At 36.8% G+C, this 15408-nt stretch overlaps 3 protein-coding genes across 3 annotated transcripts; 2 read left to right on the top strand and 1 right to left on the bottom strand.

Moving 5' to 3' along the window:
• The first annotated feature begins 1502 nt into the window (after positions 1–1502).
• On the top strand, positions 1503–5150 carry txndc9 (thioredoxin domain containing 9). The gene is made up of 5 exons (XM_007255565.4): positions 1503–1622; positions 2896–3122; positions 3340–3458; positions 3796–4050; positions 4700–5150. Exons 2-5 carry the CDS (start codon positions 2937–2939, stop codon positions 4818–4820), a joined length of 681 nt encoding a protein of 226 aa, XP_007255627.2. The 5' UTR covers positions 1503–1622; positions 2896–2936; the 3' UTR covers positions 4821–5150.
• Positions 5151–6281: 1131 nt separating this feature from the next.
• On the bottom strand, positions 6282–10646 carry mrpl30 (mitochondrial ribosomal protein L30). The gene is made up of 5 exons (XM_007255566.3): positions 10128–10646; positions 9933–10016; positions 8695–8841; positions 8487–8560; positions 6282–6476 (listed from the first exon to the last, which is right to left on the bottom strand). Exons 1-5 carry the CDS (start codon positions 10176–10178, stop codon positions 6344–6346), a joined length of 489 nt encoding a protein of 162 aa, XP_007255628.3. The 5' UTR covers positions 10179–10646; the 3' UTR covers positions 6282–6343.
• A 1135-nt stretch (positions 10647–11781) lies between these two features.
• On the top strand, positions 11782–14553 carry mitd1 (MIT, microtubule interacting and transport, domain containing 1). Its single transcript, XM_007255564.4, has 7 exons — positions 11782–12207; positions 12496–12597; positions 12772–12908; positions 13064–13150; positions 13274–13386; positions 13480–13540; positions 13655–14553. The coding sequence occupies exons 1-7, from the start codon at positions 12063–12065 to the stop codon at positions 13748–13750; spliced, it is 741 nt and encodes a 246-aa protein (XP_007255626.1). The 5' UTR covers positions 11782–12062; the 3' UTR covers positions 13751–14553.
• The last annotated feature ends 855 nt before the right edge of the window (positions 14554–15408 follow it).

Genomic DNA, 15408 nt, shown 5'->3' with positions numbered 1-15408 from the left:
TTTTTACAATTACAACTACAATAACTCTCTTATTATTTCTATTTTTAATAACCTGTTGATTTTTTTGCCATACATCCTGGCCCAGTGTTTTTTCCTCCCAACTGCAAACTGTTCGATTTAATTTTGTACTTGTGTGTTCTAAACAGCTTTTTGATCAGACACTGTTTCCATGCAAAAACGGATTTGCAGAATGTTTTCCAAATTTTGGCACCCTTCAAATCGGAGTATGATACTAATACATTTAAAAAAAACCCAGCCATCTACATAGGGTACCATGGCAACTACGAAGCAACACCTGAGCGACCACTACTTGCAAACAAACACAATTGTTTTCTAATACATTGCTCTTAACAAACAAATATAACACGTTTTGCAAATACAAAAAGCATTAAATAAAACATGATTTTCAAACATTACCGTGTTATGATAGTTAACATTACCAGTTATGACATAGGACACTGTTACACCTGCTTTCATGCTGAAATACTTTGCATTGGTGTTTGGTTAGATATACTGTAATTCTACCTCCTTTATTTAAATGCAACAGCTAGTGTAACCTCTGCTTATATTATCAAAATTTATATCCCCACAGAACTCGTTTTTAAAAACGTTATTCAGCTCTATTCAAAAAAGGTGTGGTTATTGTAAAAGAGCTGGTTATGGGCGGGGCCAATAACAGACCGTCAGCTCCACTCCGCTCTGCAGCCTGTGACCGCGAGGCAGCCCTCAGGGGCGGGGTTATTTAAATGAGTAGGCTGTCTCTCCACAGTCTTTCTCCCTCCTCTTGTCTCTACTGCGCAGACTCGGGTATCAGGATCGGTAACATGGCGGAAGATTTTGGCTTCATTTTCATTGAATGAATGGGAACGGCGACACGGCGTCCATATTTTTTTTACAGTCTCTGAGCTATACACAGTCTATGGTGTAAATTAATGCACTGGGGAGCGCTGGACAGTAGAGCTTGCTTTGCCGTGCAGCCACTTCTTGTAAACGAGGTTGGGTGTATTTGTGAGAAAATCTCAACACGAGTTTGCGACTCTGCTAAAAGTGTGCCAAAAGTCACGTGATTTACAAATGGGCTGTGCGTGTTTGTAAAATCATGACACAGTAATGTTTGAAAATCATGTTTTATTTGTTTTATTTATTGCTTTTTGCATTTGTAAAACGTGTTATTTGTTTGTTAAGAGCAATGTATTAGAAAACAGCTGTGTATTTATTTAAAGTTTACATATATATTTACAACTATCAGGTTTTGTGTTTGTAAAACACACCCTGTGTGTTAGATAGTTAACGTACGTTTTGTATTTGTAAAACGTGTTTGTTTGCAAATAGTATCATATTTACAGAATACGTTTTCTTTATTTGCATAGTTTTGGCACTAATTTAGCTCCATAATTCTGACTGGTATTTTGTTCTATATTGTAATATTTGATTCTACTTTCCAAAACGAAAAAAATCTCCATTCACCTCAGTTCATTCAGGACTCTGCTGTACTCGGGCAGACATGGGCGGGGTCTCCATAAACCGGCGGCTCTGTTGAGGCTCCGAGTTGAGGCTCTGATCTGCGCAGTAGCCGGACGGAGAGAGTGCGTCACGGTCCCGCCTCACAGAAAGCCGCGCCGGTAAGCTAAAGCAGCTAACCCTGGTTAACTAGCTCAGTTACATTTTATTAACATTTGGAAGTACATAGGTTTTATACGGATAGTATAACTGCTCATTTTATTACCTATCGGTACACTCTTGTTAACGTGGAACTTCAGCCTGTTCGCCTTTCTTTTTTATGTAAAGCACCCTGGAAGCTAAGCTAACGTAGCTAACGTTACTTGTCTAGCTAGCACAACACAGTTCACCATTAACTTAAGCTGAACTAGCTGTTATGGTTTGCTCAGTTTAACCTAAAGAACTAACGTTTTGGTGTTGCGTAAATTAGGTTAGTTCAGGTGGAGGTTGTGTCTGGGTCTAAATGCGGGACTTGACGGCGTTAGTCAGCGAACGTTAGCTGTCTCTCCGGCCGACCGCTCCATGTTTCAGTCCGAGCCGGGAAGAGTCGGTGTTATATCGTGTTGTGCAACCCATCTGTATGTGCTACTTAGCAACTCTGCGCATGCGCGTATATAAATAATGTGTGTGTGTTTTTTAACCATATATATTGCCTTGACTCCAGTTAAAGTAATTTAGACTATCCAAATATCATACCGACACTTCTACTGCCAGCATGTTCTATTATTTTGTATTTTTACAGTTTAACGTGAACTAGGGCAGCACGGTTTGACAGGGAGCAGAACTTGACAGAACACCGGTCACAGAGCTAACAGCTTGTCGGCTAACCTGTTAGCGGATAGTGTATTGTTAGAGATAGTCTGCGTTATCTCTAACTCTCCGTTCATTCAATTGCATTTCATTTGTTAACTACCCTCCAGTTTTCTACAGATAATGAGAGAGAATAGTTATTTATTTTGTTAGCTGTTAATGAAGCAACATTAGCACATTTCATCTCCTGTTGTAGAGGGTCGGTTTCCATGGACACGCCTTTCTCAGTGCCCCGGATGTTGAGTAAAGACCCCTTACAGAATATTGGCGGATAATGCGAGCAATAAACATATTAAAATATTTATTGTATCAGTAATATAGATACTAATTAGTGATGTTCGATGTAATTGAATCGATTAAAAGGCACAAACAAATATATAAAAATCAATGTAAAAAGCTTTTATCTTATCATGTATTCGGGTCCATTTATCATGAGATTTTGACACAATTTAAAGAACAAATGCCAGATTCAAATTATGTAAAAATGAAAGACAAAAGCCCAAAATGTTCTTTCATCTACATCAACTGTTTGATCAACAAAAGCTTCGCATAAGCTTGAGTTTAATTTTGTTTTACATCATTCAGAGAGAAAGGGGAGCAAAGAAGGCCAGGAAAGAAGAAGAAAAATGGCCAGCCAGTCAATGGAGATTGTAGCGAAGGCGCTGGAACAGCAGATGCTGCACTCAGCACGGCTTGTTGAGGAGCAGCTAGATGCTGAGCTGGATAAGTTGGAGCGAATGGATGAGGATGAACTGGAATGTCTGAAGGAAAGGCGGCTGGAGGCCCTAAAGAAAGCCCAGAAACAGAAACAGGTGGGCACAATGGTTGGAGATATTGTGTTTTTATAAAGACACTGGCATGCCATGTTGATCTACTGTAAATGGTAAACCATGCTTAATACATATTTGAAGTTACTTGAAAGAACCATGTACAACACTTTAATAAACAGTTGTTGCTGTAAAACACCAAAATAAGTATAAGCTTTAAAATTTAGAATGTAAAATGTTATTAATGCTGTTCTTCTATTAGGAGTGGCTATCTAAAGGTCATGGAGAATACAAAGAAATCCCGAGCGAGAAAGACTTCTTTACTGAGGTCAAAGAAAGCAAGAGTGTGGTCTGCCATTTCTACAGGGACTCCACCTTCAGGTTAGTATGTTTATACCAGGCTTCTGTTCTTAATCTGGTCTTTTGTACTCTGTAATGTTTCTACTTAAAACAGAATCTTAAAGTGTACTTTATTTTGTGCTTGGTATAGAACATGTTTCTAAAAGGCATCAATAACACTAATTTTGATATCTCTGTGTGTATTATTTTGCACAAATTATTTTTAAGACAAAACCAAACTTGCATTGGTTTCTCTTGTTGATAAGTAGTGAGAGGTAACCTATAGGTTTAAGTAGAAGTATGCATATTAAATATACTATACATATCTTAATACACTTTTTATTCAAATTTGATAAACTTGTTTATCTCTTCATTAAAGATGCCAAATTCTAGACAAACACTTGCACATCTTGGCAAAGAAACATCTGGAGACAAAGTTCATCAAGTTGAATGTGGAAAAGGCTCCGTTTCTAACAGAGAGGCTCAGGATTAAAGTCATCCCCACGCTGGCTCTGGTGAAAGATGGGAAGACTAAGGACTATGTAGTGGGCTTCGGCGATCTTGGTAACACAGACGAGTTCTCTACTGAAATGCTGGAGTGGAGACTGGGCTGTTCAGACATCATCAACTATAGGTAGATAAACCACTTTTTTCCTTACACACGTTTTGGGGGTGTAATGTCCACCTTGTTAATTCTGTGTACCATACAGAGTTTAAAATAAAAGTCCAAAGTCCGTGTTCAGTTACCCGCCTGAGAAGGTGTCAGAATTACAAGGTATCTCCTAATACTAAGACAATATCACTGTAGTGTGATTCTGCCATACTCCATACAGGAATTATGTAGTTTCACAGAATTTATTTAAACAATATTCAGGTTTACCCTATTTATTTGATTGGTTCCACCCCCTCCCCTGAGTTATAAACATGTAGGTAGCATGTTCAGTGTATTACCCCTACACATTGAACGTGCTCTATATACCCTACAGCTGTCCAGAACACTGACTTCCCCACCAATCCTATATTCAAATTTCCCTATTAAACCTGATGAGGATCGTTTTCATTTTCTTTTCAGTTTTTCTTTTCTCATACAACATAAAATAGAAGTATGCCAAAATTTCCATGAAATGCTTTCTGTTAAAATTTCATTGAAAGGTTTATAGTAGAAACTTTTGTTTGAGATTAGGTTCTGCATCACGTTTATCACATAGATGCTTTAGTATTCTCTTTATGACTGGATACACCACCACATCTGTACTAAACTGTGTTTTCTCGTGTTCTTTCAGTGGGAATATCATGGAGCCACCTGCTATTGGACAGAAACCAGCATCAAAGTTTACCAAGGTGGAGAAAAAAACAATCAGAGGGAAAGGCTATGACTCGGACTCTGAATCTGATGATGATTAGAAAAGACAAACATCTCATTTTGTTTCTCAGGGCTTTCTACAAAAAAAGTACAAAGTCTTGTAGTACAAACTTGGGTTATCATTTTGTTTTTGTTATTTAACATTTGTTTATGATCACTTTCCTTTGATACACTAATTATGTACTATTTCGATGGAATATAGCTTTGTATACATTTAATGCATACATATACATGTATACATGCAAATGTGTAAATGTATACACTTTATGTATACAAAGATATGTGTATTCATTATTAATTGTAAGTAAATCTCAAAGGATTTAACTTGGACTGTCAAGCAATAAATTTGATCACTGTTTAAATGTAAGAAATTAATTGTTTGTCATTTTTCTCAGCAAGCAGGGGTTTGGTAACTTTTTGCAAAAAGCAATGTAGTCAGTAATTTTGGATGAAATGCTTCAAGAGGACAGCACTGATTCCAGCTTGATGGTGTAGCAGATTCAGGAAATAAAGACTTTAAATTGCTTGTGTTTTAATAAACCTGAGATCTGGTGGGGGTCCACAAAGCAAAGTCAATAAGCTGGGCTTTGTGAGACAAGCGTGGGTCATTTTGCTCAAATTCAGTTCCATTAAGGAACACTTAAGCCTCTATCAGTTACTACAGCAACATAGATGTTTGGACAAATGTGCTCCATACCAGACAGTTCAGCTTGTTCACCATGAGCCCTGTGATGTCATTATTTTATGTATTTTATTACATTTGCACATTTAGCCCATTAGAGGAATATTTTATTCTATGAAATGTTCAAATTACCTCTAATTATTTTACTCCATGTATAAGTTTCACGTATATAATTCAGTTAAAACTTTAATTTATTAAGGCAGCCATATTAAAATTGTATTATAATTAATTTATTAGACCTTTTAATACAGAAAATATTAAGCCAGGGATATTGCTAAATTGTGGATAACTGGCTTAAATGAGGCTTATTCAAATAAGAGTGCCTTTTATCTTAAGTCACATTGTACCTGTCACACATTTATGTTTGCAATATCTTATTCTTTAACATGATGTAAATCCAGGTACGTCTTTCACACATTTAGACATCAGTAGGTTTATTTTTTATCCGATTAGTGTCATGTTTAGTTCATTGTCTAAGGTTTTGAAAAATGCTTTTTTCCTTTTACAATCAACAATCAATTAAAATTGACAGGATGAAGCATTGAGTGTGCACCTTCTCATCTATTTTATTGTTCTATTATTTTCACTTAAAATTAAAAAGTTGTAACGAGCTCCCTTTTTGTTTTGTTTAGATAATGTTTTAATATGCACATGCTTAGCTTGGACTGACATTTCAAAAGAACTCAGTAAGGTGTTGGTAATACCACAACATCTCACTTTTCACTGCATTTACAAGCCTATAGATATTTCTCTGTAATTCTAATACATGTAGATGTAGACTTTTTTTACATTTTTTGGGGGAAAAAACAAGACTCCAAGATTTACTTTGACTCAACAAAATATTTAATGTATGCAGAACGTAATAAAAAAAAACATGAGAAGCTACGACTCGATGGTTTTCTGTTCCACAGGCTTCTGAAGACGTCTCACCACCAGTTCCCCTTTGCTGTTCAGATAGGAGTCTGCCATTTCTTCTTCTGAAGGTAGCCCATAAGGAAGCTTCAAAGGTTCAATTCTACATATAAAACAACTAGGATCAGTAAAGGGGTCATAGATGTGCATGTTATAATTCTTACCCAACAAAAATGAGCCAACCTTATTAAATTATGTTAAATATCATATATCATACAATTAACAAGGATATGGATTCTTATTTTAGGTGAGTAGTACAACTACTCACCTAAAATAATTAAATTATTTTAGGTGAGTAATTTAATTATTTTAGGTGTTTAACTTAGTAGAAAAAAAGCCATTTCAAATGGCAACTTTATGGCTTTAAGAAACACTATAAGAAATCAATAAAAAAATGTGGCAGTCAGTGACAGTTAATTATTTAGACCAAGCAAAAGAAAAAATTATGGAATCAATTATTTCTGAGGAAAAAATGATGGAATCACCCTCTAAATTGTCATTCCCAAAACTAACACCTGCATCAACTTGGGCCTGCTCATTAGTCTGCATCTAAAAAGAAGTGATTGCACCTTGGAGAGCTGTTGCACCAAATGGACTGACATGAATCATGGCTCCAAAATGAGAGATGTTAATTGAAACAAAGGAGAGGATTAAACTCAAACTCTTAAAAATGGGGGAAAGCAACACGCAATGTTGCAAAAGATGTTGGTTGTTTCTGGACCAAATACAAACAACATGATAAGGTTTATAAAGGCAAACATACTGGTAGAACAATGAAGACAGAAAACATAAAGCAGAATGTCTCGAAAACAGAAAATGCACAACAAAACATATGGGAGAAAACTGGAGTCAACTTCTGTGAACGAACTGTAAGAAACCGCCTAAAAGAAATGGGATTTAAATACAGAAAAGCTAAACAAAAGCCATCATTAACACCTAAACAGAAAAAACAAGGTTACAATAGGCTAAGGAAAAGCAGTCGTGGACTGTGGATGACTCGATGAAAGTCATATTCAGTGATGAATCGCGAACCTGCATTGGGAAAGGTGATGAAGCTGGAAATTTAATTTGGTGCCGTTCCAATGAGATTTATAAAGATGAAGAGAACATGCAAATTTCCACAGTCATTAATGATATGGTGCTGCATGTCAGGTAAAGGCACTGGGGAGATGGCTATCAATACATCTTCGATAAATGCACAACTTTACATTGATATTTTGAACACCTTTCTTATCCCATCAATTGAAATGATGTTTGGGGATGATGAAATCATTTTTCAAAATGATAATGCATCTTGCCATTGAGCAAAAACTGTGAAAACATTCCTTGAAAAAAAGACATCAAGGTCAATGTTATGGCCTGCAAATAGTCCGGATCACAATCCAATTGAAAATCTTTGGTGGAAGGAAAATGGTCCATGAAAAGGCTCCAACCTGCAAAGCTGGTCTGGCAACAGCAATCAGAGAAAGTCTGATGAAGAGCTAGATTGATGAAGAGTACCGTTTGTCACTCATTGAGTCCGTTCCTTAGAGACTGCAAGCTGTTATAAAAGCCAGAGGTGGTGCAACAAAATACTAGTGAGGTGTTGGAGTGTTCTGTTTGTTTTTCATGATTCCATAATTTTTTCCTCAGAAATGAGTGATTCTATATTTTTTTCCCTCTGCTTGGTCTAAATAATTAACTGTTACTGACTGCCACAATTTTTATCTTGATTTCTTATAGTGTTTCTTAAAGCCAGAAAGTTGCCATTTGAAATGACTTTAGTTTTGTGTCATGTCTGTGATCTTTTTTGACAAAATTAAACATATGAATAAACATCTTCTGAGGCCCGTGATTCAGGGGTTTGCCAGGGGTTGTAGTAGTGGTGTTCTGTGCTGTTAGTCCTGGGTAGGCTTACAATTTGCTCAAAACGACCCAAACATGCAACTAAACAGCTTATTTTTTAGATTAATTGCATTAAATCACACACAAAAGGCACTAAGAACCCCTCGTAAGAAATAAAGTGCATTAATCTGTATGCTAGATTAAAGGAGGGGTAAGGACTCGCCAATATGCTTAAACTCTCCAAACAACTGATAGAAAATACTTTTAATGAGGAACAAAAAAAACCTACTTGACAAGATGCTTAATGATTTTCAGCTGGTTATTCACTGATGTGGTGTTCTTGTGTACTCTGGGCTCATGTGCCTGCCAAACAGAAAAACAGTCAAGATATTTAATAAGATGTTGACAAGTATTTTAACAGGAATTGATTTGTTGCCAATAAAAAATAAAAACCTAGTGATGAAAGTATAGAAAAGAGATATTAAACTTGAGCTCACCTTCATTAAGCCCAAACTCTTTACCACCTTCTTTTCCCAGTAAGGTCGTCTTGATGTGCCTTTAACACGAGTCACTATATGCAGTTTATGTGGCTGCTCTGGATCACCACCATACTTCTCATGCTCCTTTGATCGCTCTTCAAATACCTGCATTGTAGAGGCAGATATGTTTGTAAGCTCAGTTTTCAAGCATTTTAGATTTCAGATGAATAATTGCCAACAGCAGTACAGATTTTAAAAATCTGTTTTATCCTTGTTTTAAGATATATAAAACAACTTCCATGTTCCAAGTTATTGCTATATATGTATTATTATTTTCCCTTTTTAATATCTGCATTTTTTGTGATTGTTATTTTACATACACTAAAACTATTGAAGAAAACTATTTAATAAGCTGGTAATTAGTCTGTTTGGAGGCACACTCCAAATAAAGGACTATGAGAATCACTGGCAAGATGGTGGCACAAGCGCCCAAATAAACCCACAAATGAGTCTTTTCCTGGTCAAAAAATAAAATGACCACTACATTACCATAGATTATTGTGTAGTTTCAATGTTTAAGGCCATGGCATTCATAACACACATAAAAGGTAGCCAATTGAAACTACTAGCTTGCTATCTACCTTTTTAGTTCCACCTTAAATGTTGCAGACAGCAGATTCTGCAGCATTTTAAGGTGGAACAGAGAAATTAAATTAAATTAAAGCTCCCCCATCACAGCGGAATTAAGTAATGGACAATAGTAGTTTATTGTTGCACCACCTCACCCCTTTCTGATGACAAACAATGCCAAAAGTTAACTAGTTAACCAGCAGCAAGTTGCTGAACTTCACTGCTTGAAGCTTCATCGGGTGCTTGAAGGTTTGTCCCAATTCTTAGGGGGAGGATTTAACCCATTCCCTTTGTATCTCTGTTTCAATGAGAGGTGTTACAGTAAAAAAACAAGCAGTAGGGGTAAAAAAATAAAGAGGGGAGTGGGCCTGTATTATACACCTTTAGCCAGCAAACTGGCACTGGGTATGGTATCCCCTTGAGATTAAATCTTGTGTTATCTGTAAACTGTGTGCTGTGTGTAAAGCAGTGGATCTCTGAATACCGCTAGAACTATACTGAGTTTCTCAGTATACCAGATTCTGCTAATAGCTAATTACTTTTAGATGCTCTGTGCTGGCTCTTGATGTCAAGGTGAAAATCGTATCACTCCCTACATCCCTGTGATGTTAAGATCATTTACACACCTGTGGGGGAATGCGGGATTTTGTGAACTTGCTGCGGCTAATCATGTGCAAAGGCCATGCTGCTGCTGCTGCTTCAGGAATATTCTGCAATCACAATGCATTAAAGATTATCATGACACGCCGGGAAAACAACCCTTTGACATTATAATAAACATACAACGTTATGAAATGTGGTAAATACGGTCACAGCCCTACCTTTACCCAGCCTGGGGCTGAGAGGTGCAGGACTCGACACAGAGCTGCCATGTCTGAGACTCACATCACAACACTGGATCCAAGGTTATCTATCAGCCAGACAGCCACCAGGAGCTGAACCAGGCTAGGCTAGACAGCTTAGCAAGCTAACAAACACCCAGCCCAGCGCGGTTATAGTAAAACCACACTAGCTAACGTCTATATCTGTCTATCGACAGGAGTATTTCTACCCAAAACCTTTTATTCCTCAGTTTAGATTGTTAAACCAGGCTGTCCCTGATCACACTAATGTATCTCAGCACGTTTCAGACAGGCTGAAGGTGGCCTCTATCCGGCGAGAAATTTGGTTCCTATATTTGTAACACTTGCAAATGCCTATTTCTATATATTTATAGCTTACTTTCAAATTCTGTACTATATTAAAATAATATATTTTTGCACACAGCCTGTACAATCAGTTATGTGATTCTCGTTATGATACTGTTAATTTCGGGGCGTGCAGATTTGAGCTCTGTGTTCGGTTTAATTTCCAGGGGGAAGGTTTATTGAAGCGCACTCTGTACGTTACCAGAGCCGCTTTATGAAGATCCTGCCCACTCCCTGTTTCCCCCGTCATGTCAGAAAATGACTGAGAAACGCTAGAGGGAGCCCGCCAGTGAGTTCTCAATGAATGGGGGTGAATGAAGCTAAAAGGCTAAAAACTCAAATTAAAAACAATGTCTAACTTCTTGTCCAATATTTTTCTTTACTCGTAGCAAGTATAATAAAGTGTATTGCTAAAAAAAAAAGCGAGGAAAACGTACGTTTCTATGTTCTACAAAAAAATTTATTTCGAACAACAGATTCGCTAGCATCACGGCTACTGTGCACTGACTGGAGAGGTGAGGTGATTCTGGAGAAACAGCCACAGCACGTTCAAAAGACAGACAGACAGACATCTATTGATACCTTCGAGAGAGTTCCTTCGGGCAGCATTATTACACTACGCACAAAGAATAGATAAGGGGCAATATAAACATTTTATCAAAATTCCAGCAGGATCATTATTGCGGTTTGTTTTATATCCATTTTAGACATGAATTATGTTCCAGTGATGGAAAAATATAAGAAGGCTGTTTTCTGCCTGTAATGCACAAAAATAAGACACTACTCTCATAATATAAAATCTATAAAGTGAATCCAATTAACCAAAACATTTTATTTCTAAACCTGATTTAAAAAGTGTTCTAAATTACAAAGAATTAGTAAGAATGAGCTTGTTTTACTCATTGGTTCTGTAGTGCTGACATACCCTAATGTCTGAGTTGCTAATTTTTTTTTGTCCAGTGCAGTAGGCAGGGCTAAGCTACTGTTTCATTGGCTGGTTTTTGATCTATTCATATGGACAACAGGTCTCAATTAGAAAGAAACTACATGATGTTCATTGTAATTGACGCTGGATCTAAAAGGTAAATCATGGCACATAGTCGGGTTAATGGTATGATCAGTCTTCTGTTCCTTTCCAGTTTAAAAGCTTAAAATAATTATATCTTCGGTACTGAAGCATTTTATATTGCATTTATAAACTGTGATTTTGTTACATTCATATAAACCCATTCATTTTGCGCTCACTCGGTAGCGCCCTCTAGCGTCTGAAAAACCCGGAAGACGTTTTTAAGTGTGAATTCTCCTCTGTATTGAGCGCTGGTTTCAGTGCATGAGCTGCTCTTATTTTCACATTTCTGAGACACTTCTTCAGATAAGAGGAGAAAATGCGCTGAAAATGTGACCTGAATGGGGAAAACCCGTGTGTTAGTAAGTTAGTTTGGTAACTCGCTAATTGATATCAGGGTTAGTAGGAGCAGTGCCTGTGTGTGTGAGTGTCTGTGTGGTGTGAATGTAAAGCAGTGATTCTGTCTGACTGACTAACCGGTCTGTGAACGGGTAAACTCGACCATGGCCCTAAACTGCCTCCCCGGTATGGAAACATCAGCCATCTCTGTGCTGAAGAGAGCCGTGGAGCTGGATCACAGCTCACGCTTTCAGGAGTCTCTGGTGTGCTACCAAGAGGGCATCCAGTTACTGATAGATGTGCTGAAAGGTAAACAGACACTTTAACAATTATTCTGAAACTAATTCTACATCACAAATGGCACTTTAAGACACTTAAAGACCTGATATTGTAGCTTTGCAAATATAGAAACTAGTCAACTCTGATAATGAGAGAACACTGTCTACAGATCAGACAAAACAAAACAACAGACAGGAGTTTCATTTCATTATTTTTTTTTTATTATTTTCATGATATTGTTTGGAACAAATAACATTAAAATTCTGTTTCATACTGGGATGAGATTATTATTACTTTCACTGACTTGTTTTTCCTCAGCGGTGAAGGATGACTCCAAAAAAGTCCACTACAGAGAGAAGATCAAAGGGTACATGGATCGAGCTGAGCAGATAAAGTTGCACCTAAACAAAGTGAAAGAAGGTATTGAATTAAACTAAATTGAGGGCAGAATCTGTTATTATAGAATCTTATTATTTTTTGCTCTAAAAACAATACATTTTGTCATTTAAAACAGTGTGTGGGCTTACCTGTACATTTCTTGCAGTATTTAAAGCTTGTTGTCATTTGTTCATTATTGTACTTTCTTTTGTTTAGAGGGCAAATACCATGAGCAGATTAGGATTACAGACAATGCTACTGGTTTCAGCTATGAGAACCTTTTTAAACCGTACATAAGGGAAGGGCTTACGGAGGTCTGGGTGGAAGACCCTTACATACGCCACGTGCACCAGGTAAGTCACAGACTGTTTATTGATGACAGTTCAACAGAAAGCCAGTGGTGTATTGTACCTACAGTAGAAACAGACATAAAGAGGAGATGAAACCAGTGTTGTTTATGTCTCATAATAATTGGATCTTGAAAATAAGTATTTTTGTTGATTTGCAGCTGTACAACTTTCTGCGTTTCTGTGAGATGCTGCTGAAAGCAAAATGTGATGTTAAAATTATTCATCTTCTGACCTCACAAGATGAAGTAAGTGTTTTGCTTCAGCATAGAATCAACATGTGATATTTTTATAAAAATGAATCATATGAATACTTTAAAAGAAAACATGTAAAAGTAGAATCTACATAATTCATTATCCTTTTTCTCCAGGATAGTGCCTCTCTGCAGGTCAGTGCCCTAGCAGAAATTAAACAGTCCTTGCAGAATCAGAATGTTTGTCTGGACATTGCTTATTCATCCACTATTCATGACCGAGAGATAAGGTAGTATTCACCATATGAACAATACAAATCAATATTTACAATTTTCTTAAACATCAAGTTTCCCAAAGCTTATTGAAAGGTTTGTTTACTCAGGTTTGACAACGGTTGGATCATCAAGATTGGCAGAGGGCTTGATTATTTTAAAAAACCTAAAGTAAGAATTTTAATGTGCTAAATATAATTTTTGTGTATGTGATCTAGATATTTAAAGGTTTCACCCTACACTATCATGTCACTGAATGATTAAGTGTCCTTTTTTATTTTACAGGGCCGCTTCTCCATTGGCTACTGTGATTATGACTTGAGAGAATGCCATGAGACTACAGTGGATGTTTTTCACACAAAACACACAAGGAAGACGTGACCAAAAAGTTCCTACATACATTTCTGTATTATGCATTTAAGGAGACATTTTTTGGACTTCATTGATTTGGGCTCAGACGCTTTTAAATATGAACCCTTTTTAACTCTTAGGAGCAGTTTTGCAGACATGCATTAAGCCTTCAAATAACTACACAGTAAATTCTAAGATTTCCACAAAGCACCTTAAAATATATATAGTGCCTAAAGTTTTGAAGTGCTTCTTTATTTGGTGTAATATCAGATGTTATGTTTTTATTGTTTATATTTATTGTTTAATAATTAAAACCTTTTGTAATTAACCCTTTTTTCTTAAAACAAAAAAGTCTTTATTAGACTATATTATAATAGGAGTGTCCAATCTTATCTGAAAGGGCTAATGAGGCATCCAGTAGCACATATTATTCCACTTGTTTAATTAATTAGTAGTTAATCAAATAACTGATTGAACTGACATGAAAACGTGCAGCAAGACTGAGCCTTTTTGGATTCCACTGGACACCCCTGTTTTAAAACATGGAATGCCAAAGGTGGTTTTGGGGCTCCCAAGTTCTGCACAGTGTTGTGTTTTCTCTCATAGAGGCTGATTCAGCTAACTGTAAAGTTTTAAAAGGTGTTGGAGTAGGGAACAAACAAAAGCGTAGTGCTGGAACACTCAGGAAATCACTGATTGTGTTTTTTAATTATTATTTTTTTTTTTTGCTTTTAATGATCATACTTTGTATTGCAGGGAACAATTGCAGTGGGTGGACTTTAAAATGTAAAATAATGTATAATTTTTCTACTTAATAAAATGTAAATGATAAAGACATAATGTTTTTTTCCTTATTAAATTAGAGCACCAGGTAATTTGATGGCCAAGGTGGAAACTGATCATCTAATGAAAACAAGTTTGTAAGCTAGATGTTTAACCAGCTCGTGACCAGCATTCCCTGTTAAAAAAAACATACCCTAGGCTGGTAGGCTAGCTCGATATCTAGCTCTTAACCAGCATAGGGTATATGTTTTTTTTCTGGGTGACCAGGTGGTCTTCAGCTGGATTTTCTGGTAGGGTAGTTGTATGTTGCATTTGCTTTTGGTCCAAATCAGCCAGCTTCATTTAGCTCAGTCAGGCTGATCATTTTTTTAGACCAGCTAAACCAACAAAATCCAACAAACAGTTGTCTACTGTCTAGACTGGTCAAAATCTAAGCTAATTAACCAGCTTGACCTGGAAATGCTTTTTTTTTCACAGCAGCGTTAAAGGAAAACTCTGCTGTATGAGGACTTGAGGTGTAGAGAAATATGATAATGAGTACAAACTTTTGTTGAATAGTCCACCTACTTAAGCACTTTCAAAGTTCTTGGTGTCTTGTTTTAATTGTCAGGGCCCTCAGAATTCCACCATTAAAGTATGGAGCTACTTTGAGCTTGTTAATGGTGTAAAAAATTATTAGCATGAGCAACACTATGCCCTATCACTAACACTGTAAGCCTATTGGGGGCATCGGCTAAAAGTGGTGTATTTCTAAATGCTGGGGGAGAATGGAGGTGGGCTATTTGACATAAGTTCATACTTGTTGCTACACCGCAAGTCACTTTATATTACCTATAAAGGCTAACTAAACCCTCTGATTTTAGCTGACTCCACCCTCAGCTCAAATTTGAAAAATGCTTAAAGGG

The sequence above is a fragment of the Astyanax mexicanus genome, chromosome 11, assembly GCF_023375975.1.
Source record: "Astyanax mexicanus isolate ESR-SI-001 chromosome 11, AstMex3_surface, whole genome shotgun sequence".
Classification (NCBI taxonomy): domain Eukaryota; kingdom Metazoa; phylum Chordata; class Actinopteri; order Characiformes; family Acestrorhamphidae; genus Astyanax; species Astyanax mexicanus.
This window is presented reverse-complemented; position numbering and strand designations above follow the sequence as displayed.

Excerpts from the sequence above, each read along its gene's own strand:
- txndc9 (XM_007255565.4), top strand. The coding sequence starts at position 2,937 with ATGGCCAGCCAGTCAATGGAGATTGTAGCGAAGGCGCTGGAACAGCAG. Across the intron at positions 3,123-3,339 it reads AAGCCCAGAAACAGAAACAG|GAGTGGCTATCTAAAGGTCA; the intron begins GTGGGCACAATG and ends TTCTTCTATTAG. Across the intron at positions 4,051-4,699 it reads TCAGACATCATCAACTATAG|TGGGAATATCATGGAGCCAC; the intron begins GTAGATAAACCA and ends GTGTTCTTTCAG.
- mitd1 (XM_007255564.4), top strand. The coding sequence starts at position 12,063 with ATGGCCCTAAACTGCCTCCCCGGTATGGAAACATCAGCCATCTCTGTG. Across the intron at positions 13,387-13,479 it reads ATTCATGACCGAGAGATAAG|GTTTGACAACGGTTGGATCA; the intron begins GTAGTATTCACC and ends TTGTTTACTCAG. Across the intron at positions 13,541-13,654 it reads ATTATTTTAAAAAACCTAAA|GGCCGCTTCTCCATTGGCTA; the intron begins GTAAGAATTTTA and ends TTTATTTTACAG.
- mrpl30 (XM_007255566.3), bottom strand. The coding sequence starts at position 10,178 with ATGGCAGCTCTGTGTCGAGTCCTGCACCTCTCAGCCCCAGGCTGGGTA. Across the intron at positions 8,561-8,694 it reads AGAGTTTGGGCTTAATGAAG|GCACATGAGCCCAGAGTACA; the intron begins GTGAGCTCAAGT and ends TCTGTTTGGCAG. Across the intron at positions 6,477-8,486 it reads ATCATTAAGCATCTTGTCAA|AATTGAACCTTTGAAGCTTC; the intron begins GTAGGTTTTTTT and ends TTTTATATGTAG.